This window comes from Manihot esculenta, chromosome 15 (genome assembly GCF_001659605.2).
Source record: "Manihot esculenta cultivar AM560-2 chromosome 15, M.esculenta_v8, whole genome shotgun sequence".
Taxonomy (NCBI): Eukaryota; Viridiplantae; Streptophyta; class Magnoliopsida; order Malpighiales; family Euphorbiaceae; genus Manihot; species Manihot esculenta.
In genome coordinates this window covers 2,970,166-2,997,518 of record NC_035175.2, presented here as the reverse complement: position 1 = coordinate 2,997,518, position 27,353 = coordinate 2,970,166, and the positions used below count along the sequence as shown (strand labels likewise).

The 27,353-nt window shown below is 32.5% G+C and overlaps 3 protein-coding genes across 5 annotated transcripts; all 3 read left to right on the top strand.

Moving 5' to 3' along the window:
* Positions 1–1,313: 1,313 nt before the first annotated feature.
* LOC110601722 (protein PSK SIMULATOR 1) lies at positions 1,314–3,714 on the top strand. Its single transcript, XM_021738984.2, has one exon. The coding sequence runs from the start codon at positions 1,673–1,675 to the stop codon at positions 3,482–3,484; it is 1,812 nt and encodes a 603-aa protein (XP_021594676.1). The 5' UTR covers positions 1,314–1,672; the 3' UTR covers positions 3,485–3,714.
* Positions 3,715–5,197: 1,483 nt separating this feature from the next.
* Positions 5,198–8,094, top strand: LOC110601732 (bet1-like SNARE 1-1). Of its 3 annotated transcripts, none has more exons than XM_021738996.2 (6): positions 5,198–5,362; positions 5,899–6,049; positions 7,066–7,122; positions 7,208–7,267; positions 7,378–7,396; positions 7,769–8,094. In XM_021738996.2, the coding sequence occupies exons 1-6, from the start codon at positions 5,349–5,351 to the stop codon at positions 7,876–7,878; spliced, it is 411 nt and encodes a 136-aa protein (XP_021594688.1). In that variant the 5' UTR covers positions 5,198–5,348; the 3' UTR covers positions 7,879–8,094. The 3 variants fall into 3 exon arrangements, with proteins under 3 accessions (XP_021594688.1, XP_021594690.1, XP_021594689.1); XM_021738998.2 differs by having other exon boundaries at positions 5,199–5,362; positions 7,378–7,463; XM_021738997.2 differs by lacking the exon at positions 7,769–8,094 and having other exon boundaries at positions 5,199–5,362; positions 7,378–7,593.
* A 6,617-nt stretch (positions 8,095–14,711) lies between these two features.
* On the top strand, positions 14,712–15,869 carry LOC110601522 (AT-hook motif nuclear-localized protein 20; the record flags this gene model as incomplete). The annotated part of the gene is made up of 1 exon (XM_021738677.2): positions 14,712–15,869. A coding segment is annotated over one exon (963 nt), but the record flags the coding sequence as incomplete, so codon positions are not given.
* Between the last annotated feature and the right edge of the window lie 11,484 nt (positions 15,870–27,353).

Sequence of the window (27,353 nt, the reverse complement as noted above, 5' to 3'; positions counted from 1 at the left end):
TACTACCACATTTAATAGCCAAATTGAAAGTGATCCTTCCTATATTCTTTCTAAAATTTAGTAAAATGTTTAGAATATGCACCATATCAAGCATGTGGATAAGAAGTGTAAAGTTGAAAATTTTAAATAAAAAAAAAAAAAAATTCTAGTAATCTAGCCAAGGTCACAGATTTTGATTTTAGTTACAGTGAACATATCTCACTAATCCAGATAAAGTTAGGAGATGGGTTTGGTTTTATCCTCCTTTGTCACTACGTCGACGTTGTTTCTGAATTTCTTATGTACCTAAAATTTGTCCATGTACCTGCTCTAGTCTAGACTCTTAATCTGTCTCAATGTTTTCATTTTTTTAATTAAGCTGTCTTATTAAAAGAGGAAAAAAAAAAACAATTCACCAACTCCAACTACGGTTTTTCTTTTGACGAAATGTACCTTCTTTAATGAAATTAAATAATGAAATCTAATTAAATAATAAAACTTATTTTCTCTTTTCATATATAGCAAATGAGATGAGATATGATTATATAAATCTTTTATTTTTCAATTAATTGAGTTTGAACTTTAAATATATAGAATATTTTTAAAATTTGATTAGTATGAATTTAAATTAGTAAGATTAATAAATTTTCAGATCTCGAAATATTTTTTTTTATAACTAAAACAAAAGATTAAGGCCATTTATATTTAATAGAATAAGGTTTTCGTGGTTATAAATGAATCCGGTAAACCTAAAACTACGTTAATAATTGAAGTTGAATACTTGAGTGCTGCAAGAAAACTGTTGCACATCGAAATCACCAGTGAAGTGACATCCTTGGATTGGTTAATGGTTAGCAAACTACCATATTGAAAATTTTGACCCACTCCAGACAAGGCTATTACTATTATTGAAATTGAAATAGACATAGGTTAGAGCAAATATGGAAGAATAATAAAACATTTTCTCTTAGAATAAAAATAAATAAATAACATTTTAATCCTTACAATTATTTGTTTCGATTACTAATAAAAGTAATAGAGAAAAACAAATTTCCTATTACGTTTTTTCCCTTCATTACCTCCTACTCTTAATTTTATTTCCTCTGAAGATTATCCAAACAAGGGCTTAAATTGATAAGTGATTCCAAAGTCAAAGTGCTCTTTTTGGTAGTTTCTCTTATTTTGACTCGAAAGTAATCTCATTCCCACCACTATCGGAAATTTTGAATTAAATAAATTTGTAAATTATATACAGATGGAGATGGAGGGGACCATGTGGCCAATTAATATTTTAAAAAAATCGTAGTACGATTACAAATATTGAAATTTCACGGCAGACCACACCAGTCCCACCATTTGTTTTGGAAAACCCACTGCTCTCTTTCCAATCGAAAACAATTTCTCTCTTTTCTCTCTGTTTCTCTGTTCCATAATCAACTCTACCCACGCCCTTCTATTCTGTTCCCCATGCGCATCCTTCACCTCTCTTCCACTCTCTGCCTTCCAATTTCATCTCCTCCTCCTTCTTCTTCTTCTCTACTTGGGAAATCCATTTCATGCATCTCTTGTTAATGTATGCCATTGGTTTCCACTCTCTACTTCTATTTGTCCTTTTCTTTGAATTGGGCGGTAGAATTTGAAACCCGAAGGCCTTTCAGATCCTGGAGCATTTCTTGGGTAACTCAGAGCGGAAATGGTGGCTGAAGCTTGGATATTGAAGATGGGTAACCAGGTGAGTAGCAATCTTAAGCACGCACTCTTTCTCGAACCTTATAAGAAGAAGAACACAAAAAGAGCAGACACCAAAGAAAGAGAAACTATTGGCATCCTTTCTTTTGAGGTTGCTAATGTCATGTCTAAAACTTTGCATCTTCATAAATCCCTCACTGATTCTGAGGTCTCAAAGCTTAAAGCCGAGATCTTGAAATCTGTGGGAGTTAACAACTTGGTTTCCGCGGATGAAGATTACCTTCTCCAGCTTGCTTTGGCTGAGAAACTCGATGACCTCAGTCGGATCGCTAGTATTGTTTCTAGGCTTGGCAAGAAATGTACCGAGCCTGCTTTGCAGGGTTTTGAGCATGTTTATGGGGATATAGTGAGTGGAGTCATTGATGTGAAGCAGTTGGGATTTTTAGTTAAGGATGCGGAGGGGATGGTTAAGAAAATGGAGAGGTACGTCAATGCAACCTCTAATTTATATGCTGAAATGGAGGTGTTAGCTGAACTGGAGCAGACCACCAAGAAGTTCCAGCAGAACCAGCATGAGGAGAGTCACAGAGCTTTTGAGCAGAAACTTATTTGGCAGAAGCAGGACGTTAGGCATCTTAAGGAGATTTCGCTTTGGAACCAGACTTATGATAAGGTTGTAGAGTTGTTAGCTAGGAGAGTTTGCACTATTTATGCTAGGCTTTGTGTAGTGTTTGGGGAATCTGCTTTAAGGAGGGACAGCTTTGGGGCTAATGGGGATATTGGTTCTTCGCCTCCTATGAAGGATGAATGCGGGGAGGCTTCAGGTCAGATAATGATTTCAAGCCATCTGAAGCGGACTTATAGCAGGAGAAGCAGTAATGGTTTCCAATCTGGACCAATTGAGAGACCAGTTGTGGTGAAAAGGGAGACAAGTATCAAGTCCAGGATTGATTCACACAGAGGTGAAGAAGCATCATTACGGGCTGAAGACATCGTTTTTCCATGCGTGACGAGTCCTGGAAAGCTATTCATGGATTGCCTTAGTTTGAGTAGCTCAGCTTGTAAATTGGATAACGATGAGGATGATATTATTGGGAATGAAGACAGAGGCAGCCAAATTTCTGGCTGCTGCAGCGTTGCTAATGGTGGCACAAAGAGAGAACACCCATACCTTTCAGGTGGGTCTAATCGGATCCCAAGTAGTGTCTCTTTCAGTGGAGATCATAGACAAGCTAGGTGTGGTATGATGAACGACTGCCTCGGCCCCAAAAGTAGGTTAACAGCGCATGCTTCGCCTTCCACTGTGGGAGGATCTGGTCTTGCCATGCGTTATGCAAATGTCATCATAGTTATAGAGAAGCTGCTTCGTTATCCCCATTTAGTTGGCGAGGAAGCCAGGGACGATTTGTATCAGATGTTACCAACGAGCTTAAGAAAGTCTCTTAGGACTCATCTCAAGTCTTATGTCAAGGATCTGGCTATATATGATGCTCCACTAGCTCATGATTGGAAAGAAACTCTTGATGGGATTTTAAGGTGGCTTGCTCCATTGGCACATAACATGATCAGATGGCAAAGCGAGCGTAATTTTGAGCAGCATCAAATTGTGAAGCGGACAAATGTTCTGCTGCTTCAGACGTTGTATTTTGCTGACATGGAAAAGACAGAAGCAGCTATTTGTGAGCTTCTTGTTGGGTTGAATTACATATGTCGTTATGAACATCAGCAAAATGCTCTATTGGACTGTGCAAGTAGCTTTGATTTTGAAGACTGCATGCAATGGCAAATGCAATGCCGAGCTGCTTTTGTTGATTAATTTCATTACTGAATTATATACTTGAAAAAGTTTGTAAAGCGTAGTTGTTAACTCCTGATACTTGTATGAAGACAAAAAATTACAGTTCAACAGGATGACTGTCTTAGCTTTGCACACTGATGACTTGTATTACTGAAAACCCCAATTGATTAATGTACTTTCCTGCCAGGTTGTTGGAAAGTTTAGACGTTTGAAGTACATAAATTCAATTATTTATGGAAACCAATGTATCTTTTTGTGCATATTTGTTTTCAATTTTCAGTTTTTGCTTGTAAAAAGTTCCCTTGATTGATTTATTTATTTATTTATTTTTTTTTTGCAAATTGTCGGAACTCAAGGTATTAGATGGTTGAAATTATTATTGGGGATGCATTTTGTTAAACTGTTTTACAGCTAAGCATTTTGCATTTCCTGTTTGTGAAACGTGATTATGATCTGGCCCTGCTTAAAATATGTGTTAGTTTAATAACTCCATTAACTTAATACCTAGAAGGAGAGGTGTTTGTGCTCTTTAATTATAACATTTGGTGCAATGTATGCTAAATTACTAGAGAAAACTTCATGTCAAGCACTGGACTCATGCAGCAGCAAATCATAGTGGATGTCTGTAAAAAAAACTCTGGGCATCAACTTGGGAATTTGACACGTCATCAGAGCTGCAATTGCAGACCTAATAGCTTGAGCATTTTTTGGTATTTTGTTATGGATGTGTACTTAGAAGTATTTTTTAAATCTGAACTGTCTTATAGTATCTCACAGTACCACACTAAAACTGCCATTTTCTCGGCGAGGCCAACTTCTATAGTAATGTCTAACATCAACTTCTATATGGTGCTCTGCTTTCTTCTTTGGTTGGCCTCTTTCTACTAGCAGCTAGTGCGTAACAAGCATTTCATGTGCAACAGCGCAAGTGCAATACAGCATTAGAGATAGACAAAAGAGAAAAAAGAAATTTCAGGAATTGCAAGTTTCATAAGTGTGGATTTGTATAGGTGCAAAATCCAAAGGTGGTCACATGGCATTAACCAAGATTACAGGTGGTAGAACAGAGCATTGAGTGTGATAATAAAAGAGCTTCCTGGACCCCTTTTGTGGTTGGATACATATAAATAGACATACACATTATTCTTCAATAAATAATAAAAATGCTATTCATATGTAGTAATGGGATTAAAGAGTTCCCTCTTTCTTCAACTCTCTCCAATCATAAATATGATCACATGACCAAGCTCAGCTTCAGTTCTTCCATTATTTTTTGTTTTCTTGTTCAATACAGCCTTTGAAACACAGAGGCAATTACCCCTACATCCACTTCCACTTTCTCAAATAATTATTTAATATTTTTATTATTATTCATATAAATAACTTCAAATTATTAAATCCTCATTTTTTTTCTCTTTTATTAATTACTTTTAGTATTAAATAGTTTTTGTAGCTAGCATTAAAAATAATTAATTGGATTAAAAATTTAGAAACTTTTTTATACTTTTATCCTTTAAAATGTGATTATACCTATTTAAATTGATGTTTTTATTTCATTAAATTTTGCTTATAATTTTTATTCGTAAATTTTTTCCAAGATTCAATTTGGACAAATAACATTTAATTACATCTAATTAAAAGCAGGACAAATAGTTGATAAATATGTGACAAGTAGAAATGCTTGGGCCTTATTGGGCTTTGACTTATAATGTCCCACTTCTTTTTTCTAAACCCACTTCCATTTCTCCAAGTCCGAAGCACGATTCAGGGAACCGCCGTCGGCGTCTCGCACTGCGTTTCCTACACTTTCTCATTAACCAAACACCCACATCCAAACTTCTTTTGCAGAAGCAGAAAACGAAATAGGTTATTCTCGCATACCATGAGTTACAGAAGGTTAGTTAAATCACATTTTTAATAAGCCGCATTATGTTTTCAATTCTACATAAATACAAGTCTTCCTCTTTGTCGTTAATATGATTTATATCAATTCTTGTTTTATTAGTTCAAGTGAATGGATCGAATATGTTTGTAATCGTGTTCTAGGGCAACTATATGATTTATGTTTAAATTCATTATTTAGATCTTTCATCAGCATCATATGTTTAACTGAAGCTTTTCTTTTAGCTGGGTGAAGGCAGTAGGCTCATTCTCTTTTTTTTTTTGGTTGATCTCATGGTGCTGATTTTTTTTTAATCATTCCACTTAGGAAATTAGCTGATATTGATTTAGATTATTATGAATTTGTATTTCAGCCATGAATGTATTACGTTGTTTTGATGGTTAGAAAATCTGATCCTTTTTTCCCTCTCGAAATCAATTCAACATCTGAAGACAGATGTGTATCCCTCGTTAAGTTGTGTGGAGTGTCAAGCCCGATAACTAATGGACATTTATATAGTTTGTTAATCCATCTTTCAAAATCATGGCAGGGACATCCGCAATTCAAGGTCAGCTATATTCGATGATGGCCTTGAAGAAGGCGGCCTTAGGGCCTCTTCTTCATATTCCCATAGTATTAATGAGCACGACAATGACAAAGCTATTGACAGTTTGCAAGACAGAGTAATTTTCTTGAAGAGAGTAAGTTTCAAACTTGAGACCGTTCTTTGCTTTAAATTTTAATTGGCATTCAATTTGGGTAGTCAAGTTCTTTGCAGAATCCTGAAATATATACAACAATATACTTTCTGCTCAGATGATATGTGCAATACTTTTGTCGACATGTTTTTAAAAAATCTTGTTGCCATTGTATATTTGAGTATTATAAACTGCAGATGTATAGCATGTAGTACAATGTAAGCATCATATTTAGAGGAATAGCAGATGTGTCTTCACATGTTCACAGTGATAGGTATGACTAAGTCCATAGTTTTGATAAATGATATGCATGGTTATTTAATTTGCACATGTGATGCCATTGAGGGCTTCTCGCTGGTCTTGATGGGGCTTTGCACTATAGTATCCATCTTCAAATACCCCACATTGTTGATCTGATAGGTATTGAAAGCTGGGGACCTCAATTGCCATTTCTATCCATCAAGCTATTCATTTTGTAATCCTTAAACCTCTACTTGGGTTTGCTTTGTGCATGAATCCCTCCTCTATATTTAGATAAATTTCATATCTATATAGTTTTTGAAAACTGCGGTTGCTCATGCTGTCAAGCGTGTAGTGAATTTTCACAATTATCACGAACCAAATAATACATATCAAATTCTCTGTTGAGTTGATGCCTGGAGCAGTTAAAACTGGCCCTAAATTTGTTCCATGCACATACCTTCCTTCCTAGTTGCTTCTCCATCTAGATCCCGTACATTCATACTTCAATTCTCTTAAGTTGTCTCAAAATCTCACTTGTGAATATCATTCCTGTGTATGAAAAGTGTTTTCATTCTGATTGATTCTTACTTGCATTACCAGAAGTGATATTTCTAAATTTAACAGAAATTAAATTAGTTTGTGTTTTATGCATTATAAATGTTTTGCTGAGTGGAAAAAAAAGTATTTTAAAAATGTCGGCCTTTATTTTCTGGTAATCATAACTGTCTATTCTCATTTTTTAAGTAACTTATGACATGTATAATTTTTATATGCAGTTAACAGGGGACATACATGAGGAAGTGGAGAGTCATAATCGTTTGCTTGATCGAATGGTATGCTTGCATGTATTTTCTTCATCTAACAGTCCTGAAAACAACTTGTGGCCCTTTATTTGATTAGACTATACTGTAAACTCAGGGCAACAAAATGGACATATCAAGGGGTATAATGTCAGGAACCATGGATCGATTCAAGATGGTATGTAAACTAGATGCAGTCTTCTGTTTTTTTTTTTAAATCTTATCTTTATTTTTATTTGTCCTAGCTGCTTGGAAAAGGTGGTGTAATATTGATTTTTTGTTATGTAGGTATTCGAGAAGAAATCAGGTCGGAGAACATGCATACTTGCTGGGGTTTTTGTTGTTTCCTTTCTAATTATATATTACCTTATTAGGTATTTGATCCCCTTATGGTTGTGAACACAAGCAATTTTGTTCCATTTCTTAAAAATTCTATTGGTTAATATGATAACAGTAAGAATGTTTCTACACTACAAATAATTGAAAGCAACTGCTTGATGCTAAGTTACTAGTCTCCTATGATATCTGTATATTTTTCAATATTGTGGTTTTGTTTCAACTAAGCTGTAAGTTCGACCACATTGTAGCATATACTCGTGTAGGAAACCTGCACTGGAAAAGAGGAACACTACTCTGTTGATGCCTGGATTAACTATCTGATTATGGTCTTGTTCTGCAGGATCTTTTGGTAAGTGCAAGTATAGACTTGTGGAACCTCTTTTATTAATCTTCCCATACACGACTTGCCTTGATCCTGGCGTTGAGAATAGAAGAAAGTTTGCTTCGTAGCATATATGCTGCGGGATGAGCTCTGAGTGAAGGTGGACTGGACCCTTACATGGGCAAATTTTAGCAGTAAACGTGGTTGGGTGACACGTGATGTAAGCAATTGTGGATTTGTTGAAAAATACCATATTGAAAATCCTATGTAAAGGAGGCCATTGGGGTCTGTAATCAAGTCTTTATGATGTCAGAATTCTGATATTTAGTTACACTTTATGCCTATTTCTACCACCTCGAATCTGTGCATTTAACACCTCGAAATACTGGTCATGGAGGCGTGAAGATGAGATAGGAACTAATCCGTCTTGTGAAATTCTCAAACTCGCAAAGGGAGATTAGATTGTAAGCTTGCACCGGTGCGAATCAGAGTTCTTTTCTTGTACGAAACGGTCTATCAGCTAGAAAAGGAGATGGTAAAAACATTGCACTCGTGCACAACGGAGGTAGGTATCTTAAACCCCTGTAGATGTCCTATTGTAGTCCTTCCAATCTAGGTGAAAGATTATGAAAGAAGGTAAAAAAAACTAGCTCCGTCTTTCAAGAGCTTTCCTGCTTTTATGCCATCTCGATAACGCCTCCCAGCAATCTCTCATTATCGTGTGACATTACGTCCGCTTTACCATCTGTCTGATTTTCATTGGATTTCCCTTTCTTATGAGCCTTTTGCTGCAAAGTTGGCTGCCTTGGATATTCAGCTTCACACGCTGAATAACCTTAAGCAGTCGTTTACCAAGCCCGGCCAGTCTATATATCCAATTTTCTCATAATTGGTTAATTTTGGAGTTGAGTTTAGTTTAGTTTAGTTTAGTTTAGCTTGTTCGATGGATGAAGTGGGAAGATCCTGGAATATTACTTGTATGATCTGCGATAACAGGATATTGGGTCTATAAAAGGATGGAACGAATGCCAGTTTTGGGGGTATGCTATGATGCATAGTTTATAGATTTGCATAGCTTTATATTAAATATCTATGATGCACATTTGATGATATAATCTCATATTTCTCACTCAATTTATGACACTGCTATTGGCTTTTGCTTTTGGAACAAGCATAATTGTCTTTGCTCTTTAGCACCGGTTGATGAAGAATGAAAGTTCTCTATATCTGGTTGGGTCAGCACAAAAAGAAAACTTGCCCTAGATTTTACTCATTGAGTGATAGTCACGCATGAGAGCTGGTAAGTAAAAGACCTCAAACTGATTAATGGTGAGGGCCGTGCAATTTCTTTTCCCTTTCTTTTTTGATTCATTTGACTCGTTTGCACTTTATACCTTACGATCCTCGACTGTGATTCCATATAGACAATCTGTTATAGAATGACAATTCAATAAAAGTTAGACATGTATAAAATATAATCTATAATTTAAAAAAAAAAAAAAAAAAACCATCAAGCAATTTAATTTATTTTCGTAATTGTAGTTGATCATTTACGAGTTAAACTTTTTAAGTCACTTGCCATATAATGTAATATCTGTATATGTTTTAACAGAAATAATATATTTGAAATAATTCACACACATATATATGTATGTAAGCATAATTTTTTTTTGGAAATCATGTACATATGAAATATTAATATATTATTTTCTATATACACCGACTATATATAAACTTTTGAGAGCTCAATTTACAAAGTTGTCAACGTATCAAATCACAAAAGAACAGAGAGAAAAAGAAAGAAAAATCTGATGATATATATGTCTCTTAATTTGATGTTTGTGAATTCAAAATATAAATACATTTATATTCATATTTGCGTATATCCGTTATAATTGTTGTAAATTAAATCTATATAATATAAATTGTCTAAATAAATAATTTTCATTAAATATAATATGGAGCCAAAAGCTATAGGGAGTGGGAGTCCAATAAAATCGTCGCAGGTTTTCAGAAAGCCAAAAGCAGGTGCTGCATAATGCAACTCTCATGCTGATTTCCCTTTTCAGCTGTTAACCATTTGCAGGTCAGTGAAAAAAAAATCAATGCTTCTATATCTACGCAATAGTTATATATTAATTTTAATTATGCTAAAATTTATATGGGAAGAATCATAATTAGAATTATAATAACATTCTACATTTAATAATTATATTATAAAGTTTCTCACAATTTTAGAAACTACTTACTAGCTAATGCATAAAAAATATATAAAATATAATATTAAGTGACTTAATTATTATCAATAAAAAAGAAAATATAGCTACAATCAACAAAACCAAGGCTATAGCCTAATTTCCCCCTAGGAAATTAAACTGCAGGTAAGGTAAAAACTGGACTGAGATTTTTCTCTTCAAGTAATTTTATGATTATTAAAAAATATATATATGTTGTATCACTCAATTAAAATAAAAATAAATATGTTTACTTTAATTATTTGTTTCAATTAGAAATAGAGAATATGAAGGTTCAAACCAAATCGTAACACCTTCTCAACATTATTAGATTGAATTTAAGCAAGTTTTTATATATGTAATTGTGGCAATAAATGGTATTTACCTTCATTTTCAACATAAAATACTAATTTATTTTTTTTATAACGGATAAAAATTATTATTAAAATTTTATTAAATATAAAATAAATTAATTATTAAAATATATTGTTGTATATAATAAAAAAAATTAAAACTTTATACAATAATTTAAAACGGTTGGTTTAAGAATATCAATTCAACAATTTTGCAATCTAACTGTTAAAATCTTGATGCTAGTGCTAGCTCGTTTTTCTCCTGGTTGTACCATACAATAATTATATTGTTTTTATTTTTTCCAATTATCGATAGAGAAAGAAGAAGCCAAATTAGAATCTTCTTAGATTCAACATATAATTGTGATTTACCTTGCCCTAATTTGCCAATTTATATTTACAATACTTTTACTCTTTTAATTAAAGTTTGAAGGGACTCGTAAACTTAAGCCGATAAACTTAAGCCGATGATAAGTGTATTTGAATAAATTTGAGAGTTTTAAATTTTAGTCTTTCAATTTTCATTTCAAAAAAACAAAAACTAAAGTTTGAAGATAGAGACTACAATACTAACTTTTTAGCTATTCATCATATGTAACAATTGGTGAAAGTTTTTTTTTTTTTTTTTTTTTCTTTTAAATTCGTCCATCCCCATATATACCCAGATTTAAATTGAGATTTCTTACAAGTGTGTGCCAAAAACACCAAATATTAAAAGAGATAACAAGAGTAATTTTTATTTATACTTAGTACAGTATGAATTCAATATAAATAAATGGATTCTAGTTAATTTTATATAAAAAAATCATTTATTTATTTATATTTTGAAAAATTTTGTTTATAGACAAGTGTCTATAAACAAAATTTTTCCACATAATAAATTATTTTGTAAATATTCTTTGATGTTAAATAGGTTACTATTTATAGAATGATGATATTTGTTCTATTTCAGAATAGAGATTACAATCTATTTATATATGAGAGAAAATATCTAAATAAAAAGCAAAATCAAATTTGTGATTATACAATCACTAACATTATGCAACTGACCCATCTAACAATATTTACTTTTTGCATTAATATATTTACTTCCTATAATCTATAACACTCCTCTTTAAATTAGAGTATGATTAATAATCATGCCCAACTTATTATATATATAATCAATTCGAGTTCTATTTAGAGATTTAGTGAAGATATACACCGAATTTATGAACTCAACTTCTTTCAATAGTTGACGTACCCACAATACTTCACAAACGACTTGTGCCATGACTCAATATTCAGATTCAGCCAAATCCTTTTGCCAGAATATAGAAATTCTAAATACTCCATTAATTTTTTAACAAATTCACAGTGATTAACAAGACTAATCACCTCACTATGAATAGACTTTCGAATCTACAGAAACAAACGAACATCATCCCTCATCCAATCTCTACGAGTTTCATCAGTTGGAAGATCCTTGGTAAGATGATCATCCATTTCAATATTTCGTAATTAAATATGGATAGTTTTACTCTAATCCAAAAAATTAGATCTATTGAATTTGTGTTCCGTAATTTTAATTATCACAAGAATCACATGGTGGTTTTAACTTCAGTCATAAAGATAATCAACTCAAAATAATCAAAATAAACAAAAGATAAGAAAAACAGTACCTGTGAATAGTACACGTGAAGAGTACTCGTGAACAATACCCGGTGAACAGTAGCCGTGAATAGAGTCCTAAGTCTCCAAATGTTATCTTTTATGGGTAATCCAAATGAACAAGCCCTAAATATCTAAATATTACATTTTATGGATAACCCAAATAAATAGAACTCTAAGTTTTCAAATATTACTCTTTATGGGTAATCCAAATGAGTAGAATCCTTAGTCTCCAAATGTTACCTTTTATTGGTAACCTAAATGAAAGGATGCCTAAATCTCCAAATGTTGCCATTTATTGGTAAACCAAATGAACACAGAGATCTAAATCTCCAAATGTTATCCTATGTGGGTAACCCAAATGAATAGAGTTCTAACTCTCCAAATAAAATTTAAATCTCTATAGGTGAGGTTTTGAAACCATGTACAAAGATAATATTTGTTGTATTTTACAATAGAAATTACAATCTATTTATACATGAGAGACGGTATCTAAACAAAAAGCAAAATCAAATCTGTGATTATACAATTCCTAAGATTAAACAACTGATTCATCTATCAATATTTACTTTTTATATTAACATATTTACTTCCTATAACTTATAACACTACTATATATATAATATCTAAATTATTAAAAAAAAATTAATACAAAAATATTAAATACAAAGAAGGTTGGAAGCTTCTTCTAGCAACAAGAGACTAGCACGTAATAAAAATGTCATTAATAAATTATGAACAACTTTATTAAGTGTAGTATAAATTCTTTAATTAAATAAAACTTTAATTTTGGAACTGCTATGGTAAATAGTAGCTAAAATTTTTATTATATATAAATAAGTTAAATAATGATAATTTTGTATAATTTTTTTTTTTAAAAAAGGTCCTTGACCTTGAATATTTGCATATTTTCATATTTCGTGGTAAAATTAATTTAAATATTAAATTTTATATTATTGAAACTCCAACTTCAAACCTTACCATCAAATAACTTTAAATAATTAATTTTAAGTTGGGAATAGTAAAATTCTCCCTTATCAAGTAAAAAAAAATTGATATAATATAATTTTCCAATCAAAATAATATCATTTTCATAAATTTGATTTTATTCTTTGATATCCAATTTGATTAATGTTTTTTAACTACATTAAAATTAATGGAATTATATTTTCATTTTAAAGTATTTCAATTTTATTGATAGTAATTGATTGCTAATAAATATTTAAATAGACCAACTTATTTGATAAACCTCTCTCATAACTGCAATTCATACATAGCTAACATCTATTTATTGCAATTTGTATTAATTTTGAAAAAAAAAGTATTTCTGTAACTTTAATTTGATTTTAATACTGTATTATCCTTTTAAAATTAATAAATTAGATTTTTATATTAATAAATTATTCATAATTATAAGAAATAATAGATAATATTAATCTTATATGATAAAAATAGATTTGAATATTTATAATCAAAATTATATTTTCAATCCTTATGCAAGTTGTATAATAAATTAATATTTTTTATGTATATTTCAATAATAAAGTATAGATATAATTATCATTATTAATGATTTTATATATCAAGAACAATAGTTAAATATAATTTAATTAAAATCATAAAAGCTATTAGTTACAGTAAATTATTAAGTTGCTTTCCTAAATGTTTTTAGTGACATATGCTTATATATCGACATTATTTTTCATAATAAAATACTAATTAATATGAAAGAAAAGATATCATCAATTATTAATTGGAATAATCTTTTTGCGTAAAATAATTTCTTTATAGTAAAAAATATTTATATAAAATTATGGGAGAAAAGGGAAGAAATTATTTCTTACATTCATAAGAAAGAAGAAAGCATACATCATTATCCCTTTGTTGAGTTATATAGTTAGCTAGGGTTTGAACATCCACCAATAAGTCTTTTACATGGAAGGGCCCAAAAAAAGTGGAAATTAATAAGACAAATAAAGAGGAAGGAAAAGGTTATGAGAAGAAGAAGCTACAATGGCGATGCTGAAAGGCCGAAGATAGTCCGTCCATCAAATGGGTCTCTTTCTCTTTCTCTATTGAATTGTCGAGTTGGGGCACGAGAAAACGACATGCCCCCGCATTTGTCCACGCGCACGCTACCCCACGAAACCCTAATTTCAATGACCTCTAAAAGAAGAGCTTATATGTTGTTGTGGCTTTAAGTAGTGCCTACAAAGTAAAACATTGACAGAAGAAAAAAAAAAAAAAAAAAAAAAAGAACGCAATACATACACAAAACACAAAACACAAGCCAACATTCAATGAAAGTTACTTAGAAATTTAGACATTTGATCCATTGTTGTCTCGAGAGTGAAAGAGAGGATTTTTCTTCTTTTGTATCTTCATTAACTTTTCATTTCTCTCTGTGCTTTGTTTATTATTCTCTCTCTCTGCTCAATTGATTCTATTATGGGATTTGCATATGTTCTTTGTTCTTTCTATTGAGATCACTTCTGGGTCGTTGATCTTTCGTACTACTCTTAGCTTGTGAAAGGCCTCTTTTCTTTCTTTTCTTCTCTTTACTTGATTCCATATTAGAAATTGCATCTAATTCTCTCTCGTCACAACCTCTCGTCCCTCTCTTCATCATCAAAATATGTGAAAGACTCAGAGCATAGCAGCCTACACAAGAACCCTATTGAGAAGGCAAACTATTCTTCGTTTTCTTACTGTTCATTGCTTTGACTCTCTGATTTGAAACCTTTTACAAAAGGGAACAAAATAACAATCCAAAGTTCAACCTTTGCCAGAACCCAAATTAAGCCTCGCCTCTCTACTTCTCCAATCGTTTTCTCTCGATTTGTAACCCTGGCTAATCCTTGGTGGACCGGTCATATTGGCCTGGCAGGCCTCGATCCTTCATCGAATTCATCTTCTCTTAATAAGGGAGAACTCTCCATCAACGAAACCAGTAACAGGAGCGGCGATGATGAAGATAAAGACACAGGCGATGAACCTAAAGAGGGTGCTGTTGAAATTGGTACTCGAAGACCCCGAGGTCGCCCTCCTGGATCTAAAAACAAACCAAAACCACCCATTTTTGTCACTCGCGACAGCCCTAACGCCCTGCGCAGCCATGTCATGGAAGTTGTTGGCGGAGCTGATATAGCTGAAAGCGTAGCACAGTTTGCCAGAAGGCGTCAACGGGGAGTCTGTGTACTTAGTGGCAGTGGCTCAGTGGCCAACGTAACCCTAAGACAGCCTGCAGCACCTGGAGCCGTAGTGGCACTTCATGGAAGGTTTGAGATCTTGTCCTTAACAGGGGCTTTTTTGCCTGGACCTGCCCCACCTGGTTCCACCGGGCTTACCGTGTACCTAGCTGGCGGACAAGGGCAAGTAGTCGGAGGAAGTGTGGTGGGCTCACTGGTAGCGGCAGGGCCAGTGATGGTAATTGCAGCAACATTTGCTAATGCCACTTATGAAAGATTGCCATTAGAGGATGACGAGGAAGCTGGTAGTGGAGGGCAGGGACAGATCCAGGGTGGGTCTAGTAACTCACCGCCACCTATTGGAGGCAGCGGAGGACAAGCTGGGCTGCCAGATCCCTCTGCGATGCCGGTTTATAATCTGCCGCCGAATCTAATCCCTAATGGAGGTCAGTTAGGGCACGATGCCTATGCTTGGGCTCATGCGCGGCCGCCTTACTAAGTAGAGGAGATAAACAAGAGATTTTCAAGATCTTTCTATTGTGTTGTACTCAAAGGTAGGGATTAAAATCATAGTAGAAGATAAAATCATGGTTGTGAATGTATATTAATTAAAATTTGGTTTTACCTTTTCTCTTTTCTCCCCCTTCTGTTTGCAATAAAAAAAAAAAAAAAAGGATGCCTTCTGCTTTCTTAATTGAGTCTCAACTTCCTGTTTTTTATTATTATTATTTATTAATTTCCTCTTCTAGTGTTTCCCCCATATTTTACTCTGATTCTTTTTTGTATATTTAGACTGATGTTACAATCTGTGTTACGGTTTATATGATGGACTGGACTTGGGAGATATAGAAGATGCTGATAGAATTCTTGTACAAGTTTTGAGTTCTTCCTATCTACCACCATTAATTTGTTTTAAAATTTAAGATTGCTTCTCAATTTACACTAAAGATAGTGGGTATTGAATTTTTTAAAATATTAATATCAGTACATGATTTTATCATCTAATTTGAGATCTTTAATGCTGAGCATGTTTTAACCAGAGTTAGTAAAGGAATTAATATGTTTGGAACGAATGGTCTAATTTCTTTAGAATTGCATAATGGAGTTGTTGCGGAGTTTTCAACAAAAAGATTTGTGTTATTTATTTATATAAAAAAGGATACAGTATCCTATATTTTATATTAATTTTTTTTTCCCTTAAACACTAACAAATTATTCATGATGGTTCTTTTGCTCAATAGAAATAGAGTTTAAGTGTGTGTATATATATATATTTTTAATGTTTAGTAAAACATGTTCTGGCTTTTCTCTCTTTTTTTTTTATGCACGAACGGATTTTCTCTTTGTTCTTTGATATAGAAAATAGTGGGAATTTAATTTTATTACTGACATATCACATTGCAACTCAATTTAAATATAGAAACTGGCTGCTAGACACCAAAATGTTATAAATAATGGGGAAACATTAAACAAAAATATTGAAGATACTCTTTATTAGTATTCCAGGCTTTCTTCAAGGAAATTACATGTGAGCAGAATGCAGATGTGTAATGGGATACGAAATTTGAGAGTAAAAGTTTTTGCTATTAAAAAATATAAAATTTATTATAAATTATTGGATATTGGTGCTCTAAAATTATAATTATATATATTTTGTAATAAAATTGTAATTGCAATTATTAAAAAAAAATTAACGGCAACAATAAATTTTATTTTATTAACTTTCACAATTATTATTATTATTATTATTATTATTATATTTTCATATATCACGGTATTTATTACTATATATTAATTTTTATATCAGTTAAATTAATTAACATTAATGTAAAAGCTAATTTTAATATTTGTTTTAGTATATATATATAATAATAAAAAGAAAGAAAGAGGATTATTTAGAGAGGGGATTAGGGATGTCAGGCGGGCAGGTTTTTACAGGTACCCAATTCGCCCAAACCTTATTAGGACGGATTTGGGTTTTTACAAAACGGATTTGAGCGGATTCAGATTTAAAAAATTTTACCCGTTTCGGATTCGAGTAGGGTTCGGAATTAGGTAATCGGATACCGTTACCCTAACCCGATTACCTATATTAACAAACTAACCCTAATTTCCTTTTTCATTTTACTCTTTTCTCTCTCCGTCGGCGCCTCTCTCCCTTGCGTCCCTTTCCTCTCTTTGTCGACGACTCTCGCGTTCCTTTCCTCTCGCGCCTCTCTCCCCTGCGTCCCTTTCCTCTCTTCGTCGACACCTCTCCCCCACTTCACTGACAACTGTCGGCAGCCCAGTCGGTACCGGCTACGTCTCCTTTCTCTCCCCGATAAATCTTCTCTCTCTACAGTGCGATATCTCCTTCTCTCTCTCCTGTCGGCAACATCTCCCACTTTCCAGTCAAGGCCTCTCTCCCCCACTTCACTACGAGTGCTGGCAGTCGGCACCGGCGACGTCTCCTTTCTCTCCCCATTCGACGATAAATCTTCTCTCTCCCCGGTCAGCGATATCTCTTCTCTCTCTCCAGCGGCGGCATCGCCGACTGGTAAGTGGGAGACAACTCTTCCCTCTCCTTCTACTGCTATTTCTTGTCATTGAACATTTCTCCTTCTACTCCTTCTACTGCTGGGTCTGCTGGGTCTGCCGGGTCTGCCGGGTCTGCTGGGTCTGCCGGGTCTGCCGGGTCTGCCGGGTCTGCCGGGTCTGCCGGGTCTGCCGGGTCTGCCGGGTCTGCCGGGTCTGCCGGGTCTGCCGGGTCTGCCGGGTCTGCCGGGTCTGCCGGGTCTGCCGGGTCTGCCGGGTCTGCCGGGTCTGCCGGGTCTGCCGGGTCTGCCGGGTCTGCTGGGTTGTTGGATTTGCTGTTTCTTAACATTGAACATTTTTCCTTCCACTGTTAGGTAGTTTATTTGGTAATTTTTGTCATTAAATTGATTATATTTGATTAATGTAATACTGTTGATTTTTAGAATTTATGAACAATTAATGATTATAAATCATTATATGCAGGGTTGCTGCTGAGTTGCTGGTTCTTGTCATTGAACATTTCTCATTTTACTGTTGGGTTTGCTGGATTGTGCAAATATTAAGAAGTTTATTTGCTAGTTTATTGAATTTAAAAAATCGAGTTCGGGTATTGTGCGGGTATTGTTAAACGGATTTGGGACGGGTTCGGATAATAAAATTAAAATATTAAATGAATTTGAGACGGATTTGAAAATTATATATATAATCGAATTCGGGTTTGGATATCCTCAATTTTGCGGGTACCCTACCCGTTTACATCACCAGAGGGGATTGTATAAGGCAATTAATTTTGGCCAAATTGGAAGATAATGTGGGAGAGTGCTAGGGCATTCCATAGCCCCCACATGTTTGCTCAAGGCAAAACAGCTTCCTCCATTTGCAGCATGGCTCTGGCTCTTCTCCCTATTTGTCCTCCAATCCTCGTGTCATCGTGTGGGAGCCTCTTAATGAGCAAGATCTGTCCCTTAGAGAATGGCTCATAGAATTTTTTTTTTTTTTTTTTTTCTTTCTCTTGGATGACAAATCTGGTGGCAGAATGGGGAAATACTCTGTTCATAATGGAGGAGAATGATTTTCTAGGCATAATTAATCGACTCTTGCTTCGAGATTTAATATTTTTTTTCTTCTTGGGAATAAACATTATGTGTCCCCATGACAAAAATAAACTAAAATTTAAATCATTTGTGATTTTCATTTTTTCATATGATATCAAGTAGATCATATCTCAAAATTCAAAAATAATTTTTTTTTGCCTTTTCGTAACGTTTTGTTTTAATTAATTACTATTATTGATATAAAATAATATTAATAATTATCATATTTATGAGAATAAATGTAAATTAACTTAATTCCTAAAGCATTACTCATTTGTAAACCCTTGGTCATGTCATATGAAAAAACAATTAAAACATCCCCTTAATTATTTTGCACCATATTTAAAATATATTTAATACCATTTCTTTTATCCGTTTAAATTATAAATCTATTTTCTTTTATTTTGCACTCACAGACTTAATTCGAGAATGGTAAGTGCATTTAAGCAAATGAGAGATTTCAGATTCTACTCTTCCGATCTTCGATTTCTAATATTAAAAAGATAAATCTATTTTCTTTTTACATAATATTTATCTATGCTACTGTTTAATATAAATTCAAAAAATAAAATATATTAATTTTAATTAATAAATAATTTAAGTGGAAGCCATAATAGAAAATATAATAATTTATTTAATTATATTAACTATATTTTTTAAATATAAAACATAACTATATATTTCTTTTTATGAGATCAAAGTAACATTTTTAACATTTGAATTGCTGATTACAGTCCATAGTAAAAAAGAAATGGTAATTGATTCAGAAGCTTGCTTCTCAATTGTCTTGATAACAAAGATCATATAAGCTTACTGCCATTTCCAGAACTGAGTAAACTCAAGAATTTATGTCGCATTTCTCAATGTCCCTGCGAAAGTTGACTTGTTTTAAATGTTGAAATGATTCTGATCTTTATATATCATTTGATTATTAATTTTTTTGACATTTAAAAAACACATATATAATATTGTAACCACAACGGTGGCCCAAGACAAAATCGATTGTATATATAGCCATTTATTTTATAATTAAATATAATCTCAGATTGTGAGATCAATAATGCTAACAATATGATTAGGCCAGTTAACTATATACTAATCAATTGCCAATATGGTTATGCAAATTTGAAGAAGGTTAATTTCCTTGTGTAATTATGGCAATTAATTGGAATATTTCTGTATATAATATAAGTAGGAAACCCCTTTAACCATGTACGTTCATCATTGCTCACTTCACCCCATCCACTCCTTTTATTTATTTATTTATTCTTCTTCTTCATCTTTTCTCATTAGCTTCATCATCTCCAAAGGACGAAACTCAACTTGGGATCTCAAGTTTCGTGTCCCACTTAGATGTCAATCGATGTAATTTAATTATTAATCTTTAGTCTAAGCCTATTTGTCGCATTGCTGCGTCTAAATTAACTTAATAATTTAATGATAATAAAGAAAAATTCTGATCAGCCTTACTAGTAGTAATTAATGTAGCATCATCAATAAAAATTAGATTTATATAATTATCTCCTTTAAGATAATTTCTGCTCACACTCAACATAGAGGGCCACCTTCACATGGATTCACGTGTCATGGTTAATAAATTTAAAATTATTAGTAAATATAGATGCAATATTTTATAGCTAAAGTTGAAATATTGATGGACCCCTTCCTTTTGTTCAATAATTATTGTCATTCTAATTAAAATAATCCTCATCTAATAACACCAATAAAAACAAATGTCTCAACGTGCTGCCTCTCCACTCGCCCACACTATTTATCAAACCCTAATTTGAAAGAGAATCCACTAACTCTACATTAATGAAATGTAGACCACCCATCAACCATTTTAATATTATATATATTAAAGTTAGTAGCTTATGTATGTGGTGGGGCAGAAACAGACATCAATTCATCCAACAGAAATTCAGGAACATGGTAGGCTTTTCTTTCAGGTCCATGTTTATGGTGCTCAAAATTCAATCACCTAGCTCGCCCTGCTCTTCTGTGGATTACACGTCATCATCTTCAATCCCACGACCCAAATTTTAACCTAATTTCGACAAAACAATCCATCTCATTCGGTTGTTTCCTTAGGCGCTAAAAAGGCAAGTTGAGATGAATTGTATCATTTTTTTTAAAATAGAAATCAGGAATTAAGAGAATAGAAACTTAAACTTTTTATATTTATTTAAATATATTTACCACCAAATTAAATATATAGATGTTATATCATTTTTTTTATTTATATTTTATAAAAATATATGTATGAAATTAATTATTTTTTTAATTTTAAATATAAAAAATAAATATAGATAGTATTATAAATTTTATTTATTTATAATAATAATAATAATAATAAAATAATATATAGTGATTATAGCAATAATAATGGTGGACAATAATAATATATAGTATTATATTTGATGATGTGATTTAATAATCATACCTCATGTATTCTAGTTTGAAATAAGATTCGAGTAATTAATAAATCAAACTAACATAATTTTTAATGCCAACAACTGTTTTAATAACTAACTTTATAAATCGGATCCCTCTTATAAAGAGAAATTCAATTATCAAAATCAGTCTAGTTAAGACATTCACAGCAATAGATAACTGAAGATAAATTAAAAAATATATATAGCAAAATATTTAATCATCATGTATTCTAATTTGAAATAAGATTCGACTAATTAATAAATTAAACTAACATGATTTTTAATGCCAACAACTGTTTTAACAACTAACTTTATAAATTGGATCTCTCTTATAAAGGGAAATTCAATTATCAAAATCAGTCTAATTAAGATATTCACAGCAACAGATAACCAAAGATAAATTGAAAAATATATATAGCAAAAGATCTGGGACTAGGATCCTTTATTAAAATATAATATGTAATTTCCTATTAGATAATATTTAATTGCTGCAATCAATATAAACAAACTATTTAATTCATGCATTATTTAACTAGTATTGAAATATTTCATATCGATTTTTTATAAAAATTTAAAATTGTATATATTAACAAATTAAAAATTATTAAATAATTTAAATTAATTATTTTAAGTCATATAAAAAATATATTTAAATTTTATTTTAATCAATTTAAATTGGACTATTATAAATACATTAACATTAATTTAATAAGAAAATTTAGGGTTTATAAATTTGGTTATTCAAAAAACAAAAGGCAAGACAAATAGATGGGTTGTAAGTTAGATAGGAAAGAACAAGAGCACAGGATCAGTTCTGGAGATGGGAGGAAATTTTTTTTTTTTTTACCTAATTTTTATGAGTAAGGAAGCAGGTGAAGTTTTTTTTTTTTTTTTTTTTTTTTTTTCTCTATAAATTAATATTTATATTACATGGCTATCGCTGTTAAAGTAAAATTATTAAACTAAAAAATATAAATTTAATAATTAATTCTATTCTCAGTCCAACAATAATAAATAAAACTGAGCAGCTTGCAGTCTTGCACCAGTTGCTTCGACCTTTTCAAAAACGGATTTATTGACCAGCCTTTTCATCACATTCCGCCACGTGGCTGTTGAAAACCCATCCTCCGGTTTTTCTTCCCTCCCGTGGAAAGCGGGAGACATTTTCCACTGTTGTCTCAAATTCTTTTATTATATACCTTCATCATTCGATCACTCCTTTTTCCATTTATATATAATTATAATGAAATAATTAAAATTATTATTTTACATTATATATATATATATATATATATATATGTATCACATTTTTTAATTTTTAAATCATATTTGACATTTCCACCATCTTGGCATTTAAAATTTTTACATAATTATAAAGAAAGCAATTAAATTGCTTAACTTATCGAGAAGTATTTATTAATTTAACTAAATTGCCATTTATCTTATATAATTACTCAATTTTTGATAATTCTTACTATTAGTTTATCACTATAAATTAAAATAAGTAAGAGATGGAAATATAATAATAAGGTGAATTTTAAAAATTGTAAAAAAGCACTTAAATTTTGTTTAATAGATATAAGAATATTTAAAAAAAAAAAACTAATATTGAATAGGCAATTTTAAATAAAATAACTTCTGAAACAATAAATATAAGCTTGTGAGAGTCAAGGGAGGTGATTGAAGGATTCATTATTGGGAACAGTTATTAGCAAACAAGAGGTTTCTCCCCTTTTTATTGGGATAAAACATATATAAAAAATGAATTTTAAATTAAATTAGCTTTAATTTGTTCAATTTTTTTTTTATTTAAACGAAAGCTACCGGAACCCTATTTTTGCAAGCATGGTAGAAAAGAAATAACTTTGTTTTATAAATCGAAAAATAAGACATTTGTACCGTCTAGACAAAAGAAATGTAAACATGGACTGAAGGCACTGAAAATATTGTAAAAAAAAAAAAAAAAGAGTAAATCAAACGCAGAGCAATTTGAAATCGTCGGCCAAGGAAGTGTAGACAAAGAAAAAGTCTAAACAATTGCCGCCTTTAATTATAAATTATAATAATATTTGTGGGTTGGAAGTTTTGTTTGGAGCCTAGCCTACTTCACATTCATATATTATAAATGTATGAACACGGTTTTTCAACAATTTAAGTTCCATCGTCAATAATATATTTTTAATTTATTATTATTATTATTATTATTATTATTAATGCTTATATGTTGAGTTTAAAATAAAATTATATTTAATATTCTCGTGTGTTTAATCCCATAATATAATTCCGTAGCACTAGTAAAAATTATTATATTATAATTATACGACTTAAATTTGTCAAATTAAGCATGTTGCGTGTAAGTTGAAAATTAATTATGAATGAGTGATGTTTTGTTAATTTCTCATGTGGGCTTAACTAAGTAAGTTATTATCTGACATAATTCAAAAATTAATTATTGCAATGGCAATGCTTTTCTTATCACGCCTGGGATTGGGATTGGGATTGGGATTGGGTATTTCCTGGATCAATTAATATTAGTGGGCTTTGCCTAAATGCTTTTCCTTTCTTTCGCACGGTTAAATCAATGAATGTTTTTACAATATAAAAAATAAAAATAGAAATTAATATAATATAATATATAAAATAAAAATATTAACTTTAAATAGAATAACCAAATAAAAATGTAAATAAATAAGTCGCAAAATAATATTAAATTAATTACAATCAATTAGTTAATATAATTATAAAAAAAAATATTGAAAACAATGAATTTGATGGTATAAGGATTTATAAGTAAAAAATTATAAATAATGGTAATTTAGAAACATACAAATTATTTATTTAAATTTAAAATCTGTATAACATAAAATAAGTTACAATCAACTAATTCAATATGATTATAGTAAAATTTAATTTTAAAATTTATAAATAATAATACAAAAAATTAAGGAAAAAAAATAGACTCATGTTTCTTTTGCAAAACTCTCTACGATCTATATCAATGACATGCAGCGGATTTAAAATTAATAAATTATTCTCAGTGAAATTAATTGCGATTTCACTGTACGGACTAACCACACTTATTTATAGTATAAAAATAATGATAATAGCAAATAGAAAAATAATATAAAAATTTTTGAAAAATTAAAATATTATAATTGATATTATATAATAATTGTCTAAAATAGGCAGTAACATGTTATCATAAAACAGAATAAAGTGATAAAAATTTAATAAATTAATACGCATTTTCACTTGTAAAAAGAAAAGATCGGACGACGAGAGAAAAAAAATTTGAGCGTTTCAGAACAGATTGGTCTCAGGTCGAATAGATTCGCTCTCTTAACTTTAGGACGAGACTCTATAAGCAAATTACCTTTAATAGGCAAATCTCCTTTACGCCTGTGATTACAGGATTTTCGATCAAGTAGCTAGTGAAATTTTCTTACCAACAAGCCGGGTACATCATTATCGGATGATAAAAAAATGTTATATTTATCCACATCTTCTTACAGTATAAAAAGGGAACGGTCATAGAGACGAAAGATCGCTATTCTCCCATAGAAATACTCTCAAGTTCTTCATTCACTATTTTCTTCAATTTACTATTTTGAGCGTCAGAGTAGATGTCATGAGCACTCACTACCTCACTTTCTTTGTCTTGCAGGATTAATCAATCACAACACATCTCCATTTCTACCACATCATCATTTTAGTTTCAATAACATCATTTGGTTCCGTTGTCAGAAAATCTATTGAATTCTCTCTGTTCATTTGGATTAAAACCGATCTTTTATCCTCTCTCTCTTAAAAATAAATCTCTTTTTTATCTCTCAAAATGGCCGACAATTCACGAGCTGCTGCAAAGGTTGCTACCAACGAAGACGCCATTATTTCTTCCACCAATGGCAGTGGAAAAAATACGCTTTCAATGGTCAATTAGGCGGATCTCAATAATATGAGCATTGAGCAAATACTCTAGTATGTCAGAAGGTTGCAGGTTACTTTCGAGCAATGCAAAACTCATAAGGAGGCATCACTCATGGCTCCCAGGGGAAGGAAGAAACTCTCCATTGATACCTTAAGGTCTAAGACAGGGGCAATGCAGACACAACTCGGATAGAGGCAATGTGACACGGTCTGAATGGAAGGACAAGTTCGAGAATGAGGAGTCATTAGATGATGCTCCAAAGGATGTTGGCTAAAAGCTAGTACGGGCTGCTCCAAGGTACCTTGGAGGACAAGAAGAGGATAAAAAGACGAGCCTAAAGCAAGACAAAAGCCAAAGAAGCAAGTATATGAGGGAGATCACAAAAATTACTCAGTTTCGAGGAAGGGGCAACCGAGGTAAGTATAGAAATTACATTTCATTGAATGACTCACGGATACATATTTTAGTGTAGATCAGGAAAAATGACAAAAAAATTAGGTGAAAATAAATAAATTCCACTGAATGACTCACAGACACATAAGGCAATCGCTATGCCATAATCCAAGTGTTGGATCGTGGAAACAAATAAATTCATAAAAGCCCACAAGGCTATCCGGACATGGGTCCTACATATCAAGGCATCTCATATCAGGTCATAAGGCATTGCCAGGTCCCAATCCGGACGTTGGACCGTGGAAACAAACAAATTTATTAAAAGACACAAGGCCGTCGGGGCATAGGTCCTGCATATAATCTGCGCGTTGGACTGTGAAAATAAACAAATTCATTCAGGCATGTATCCCGCATATCAAGGTATCTCATGCTAGGCCATAAGGCAGTCACCAAGCCATAATCCAGGCATTGGACTGTGGAAACAAACATAAATAAAGAAAGTCCATAAGGTAATTGCCTAGCCATTTGGGTCTTAGTCCCACTAAAACAAGGCCATAAATCAAGAATCTGTCAGACTAGAAGATCAAATATTAGTCCCACAGAAACAAGGCTATAAGTTAGGAATCTGTCAAGTCAGAAGACTGGACATTAGACCCACTAATCAAGGCATTTCATGTCAGGCCGCAAGGCAGATATACGCCAGGCCAACTAACAAGATGTTAGTCCCGCTTCACAAAAAGATTCTAAAGCATTTCATGCTAGGCCGTAAGACAGGTATACATCAGACCGACTAATCGGGTGTTAGTCCCGCTTCACAAATAGATTCTAAGGCATTTCATGTCAGGCTGCAAGACGAATATATGCTAGGCCTAACCGGGTGTTAGTCCCACTTCACAAGAAGATTCTAAGGGATTTCATGCTAGGCCACAAGGTGGGTATACGCCAGGCCGACTAACCGGGTGTTAATTCCATTTCACAAGAAGATTATAAGAAAGTTCATGCAAGGCTGCAAGGTGGGTATAAGTCAAGCTGACTAATCGGGTGTTAGTCCCGCCTCACAAAATGATTCTAAGGCATTTGATGCTTGAAAGCTCAACAGGGCTAGAACATGCCCAGAAGCTCGCAAGGGCTAGAAAAAAAACCCGAAAGCTTGTCAAGGAAGATTTCAAGGGCTAGAAAAGGCTAAGGAGCTCGCACGGGCTAGGGAATGTTTGGAAGCTTGTCAGAGCTAGAAAAAACATGGAAGCCCGTCAAGGCTAGAAAAGACTAAGGAGCTTGCAAGGGCTAGAAAGTGTCCAGAAGCTCGCAAGGGCTAGAAAAAGGTCAAGGAGCTTGCACGGATTAAAGAATGCTCGAAAGCTTGTGAGGCAGGAAAATGAAAAGAAGTCCATCAGGGCTGGAAAAGGCTAAAGAGCTTGCAAGGGTTAGAAAAATACCTAGAAGCTTGTCAAGGAAAGCTCGCAATGGCTAGAAAAGTCCAAGGAGCTCGCACTAGCTAGGGAATGCTCAGAAGCTTGTCAGGGCTGGAAAATGCAAGGAAACTCGTCAGGGCTGGAAAACTCAAGGAAGCCCATCAGGGTTGTAAAAGACAAAGGAGCTCACAAGAGCTAGTATAACAGTCCGACCCAAACTGATCTAAATGACTTTTGGACCCACTTTCTACCTGACCCAAAATGGTCAATCCAAATTATTTAGTAGTTTATAACTTAGCTAATATATATTCAATTCCAATTTCATTTGCAAACGATGTGGGAATTATTCCTACAAGCAAGTGGGCTCCACAACTCTCTCTCACTAAATTCTGCAACGTCTCT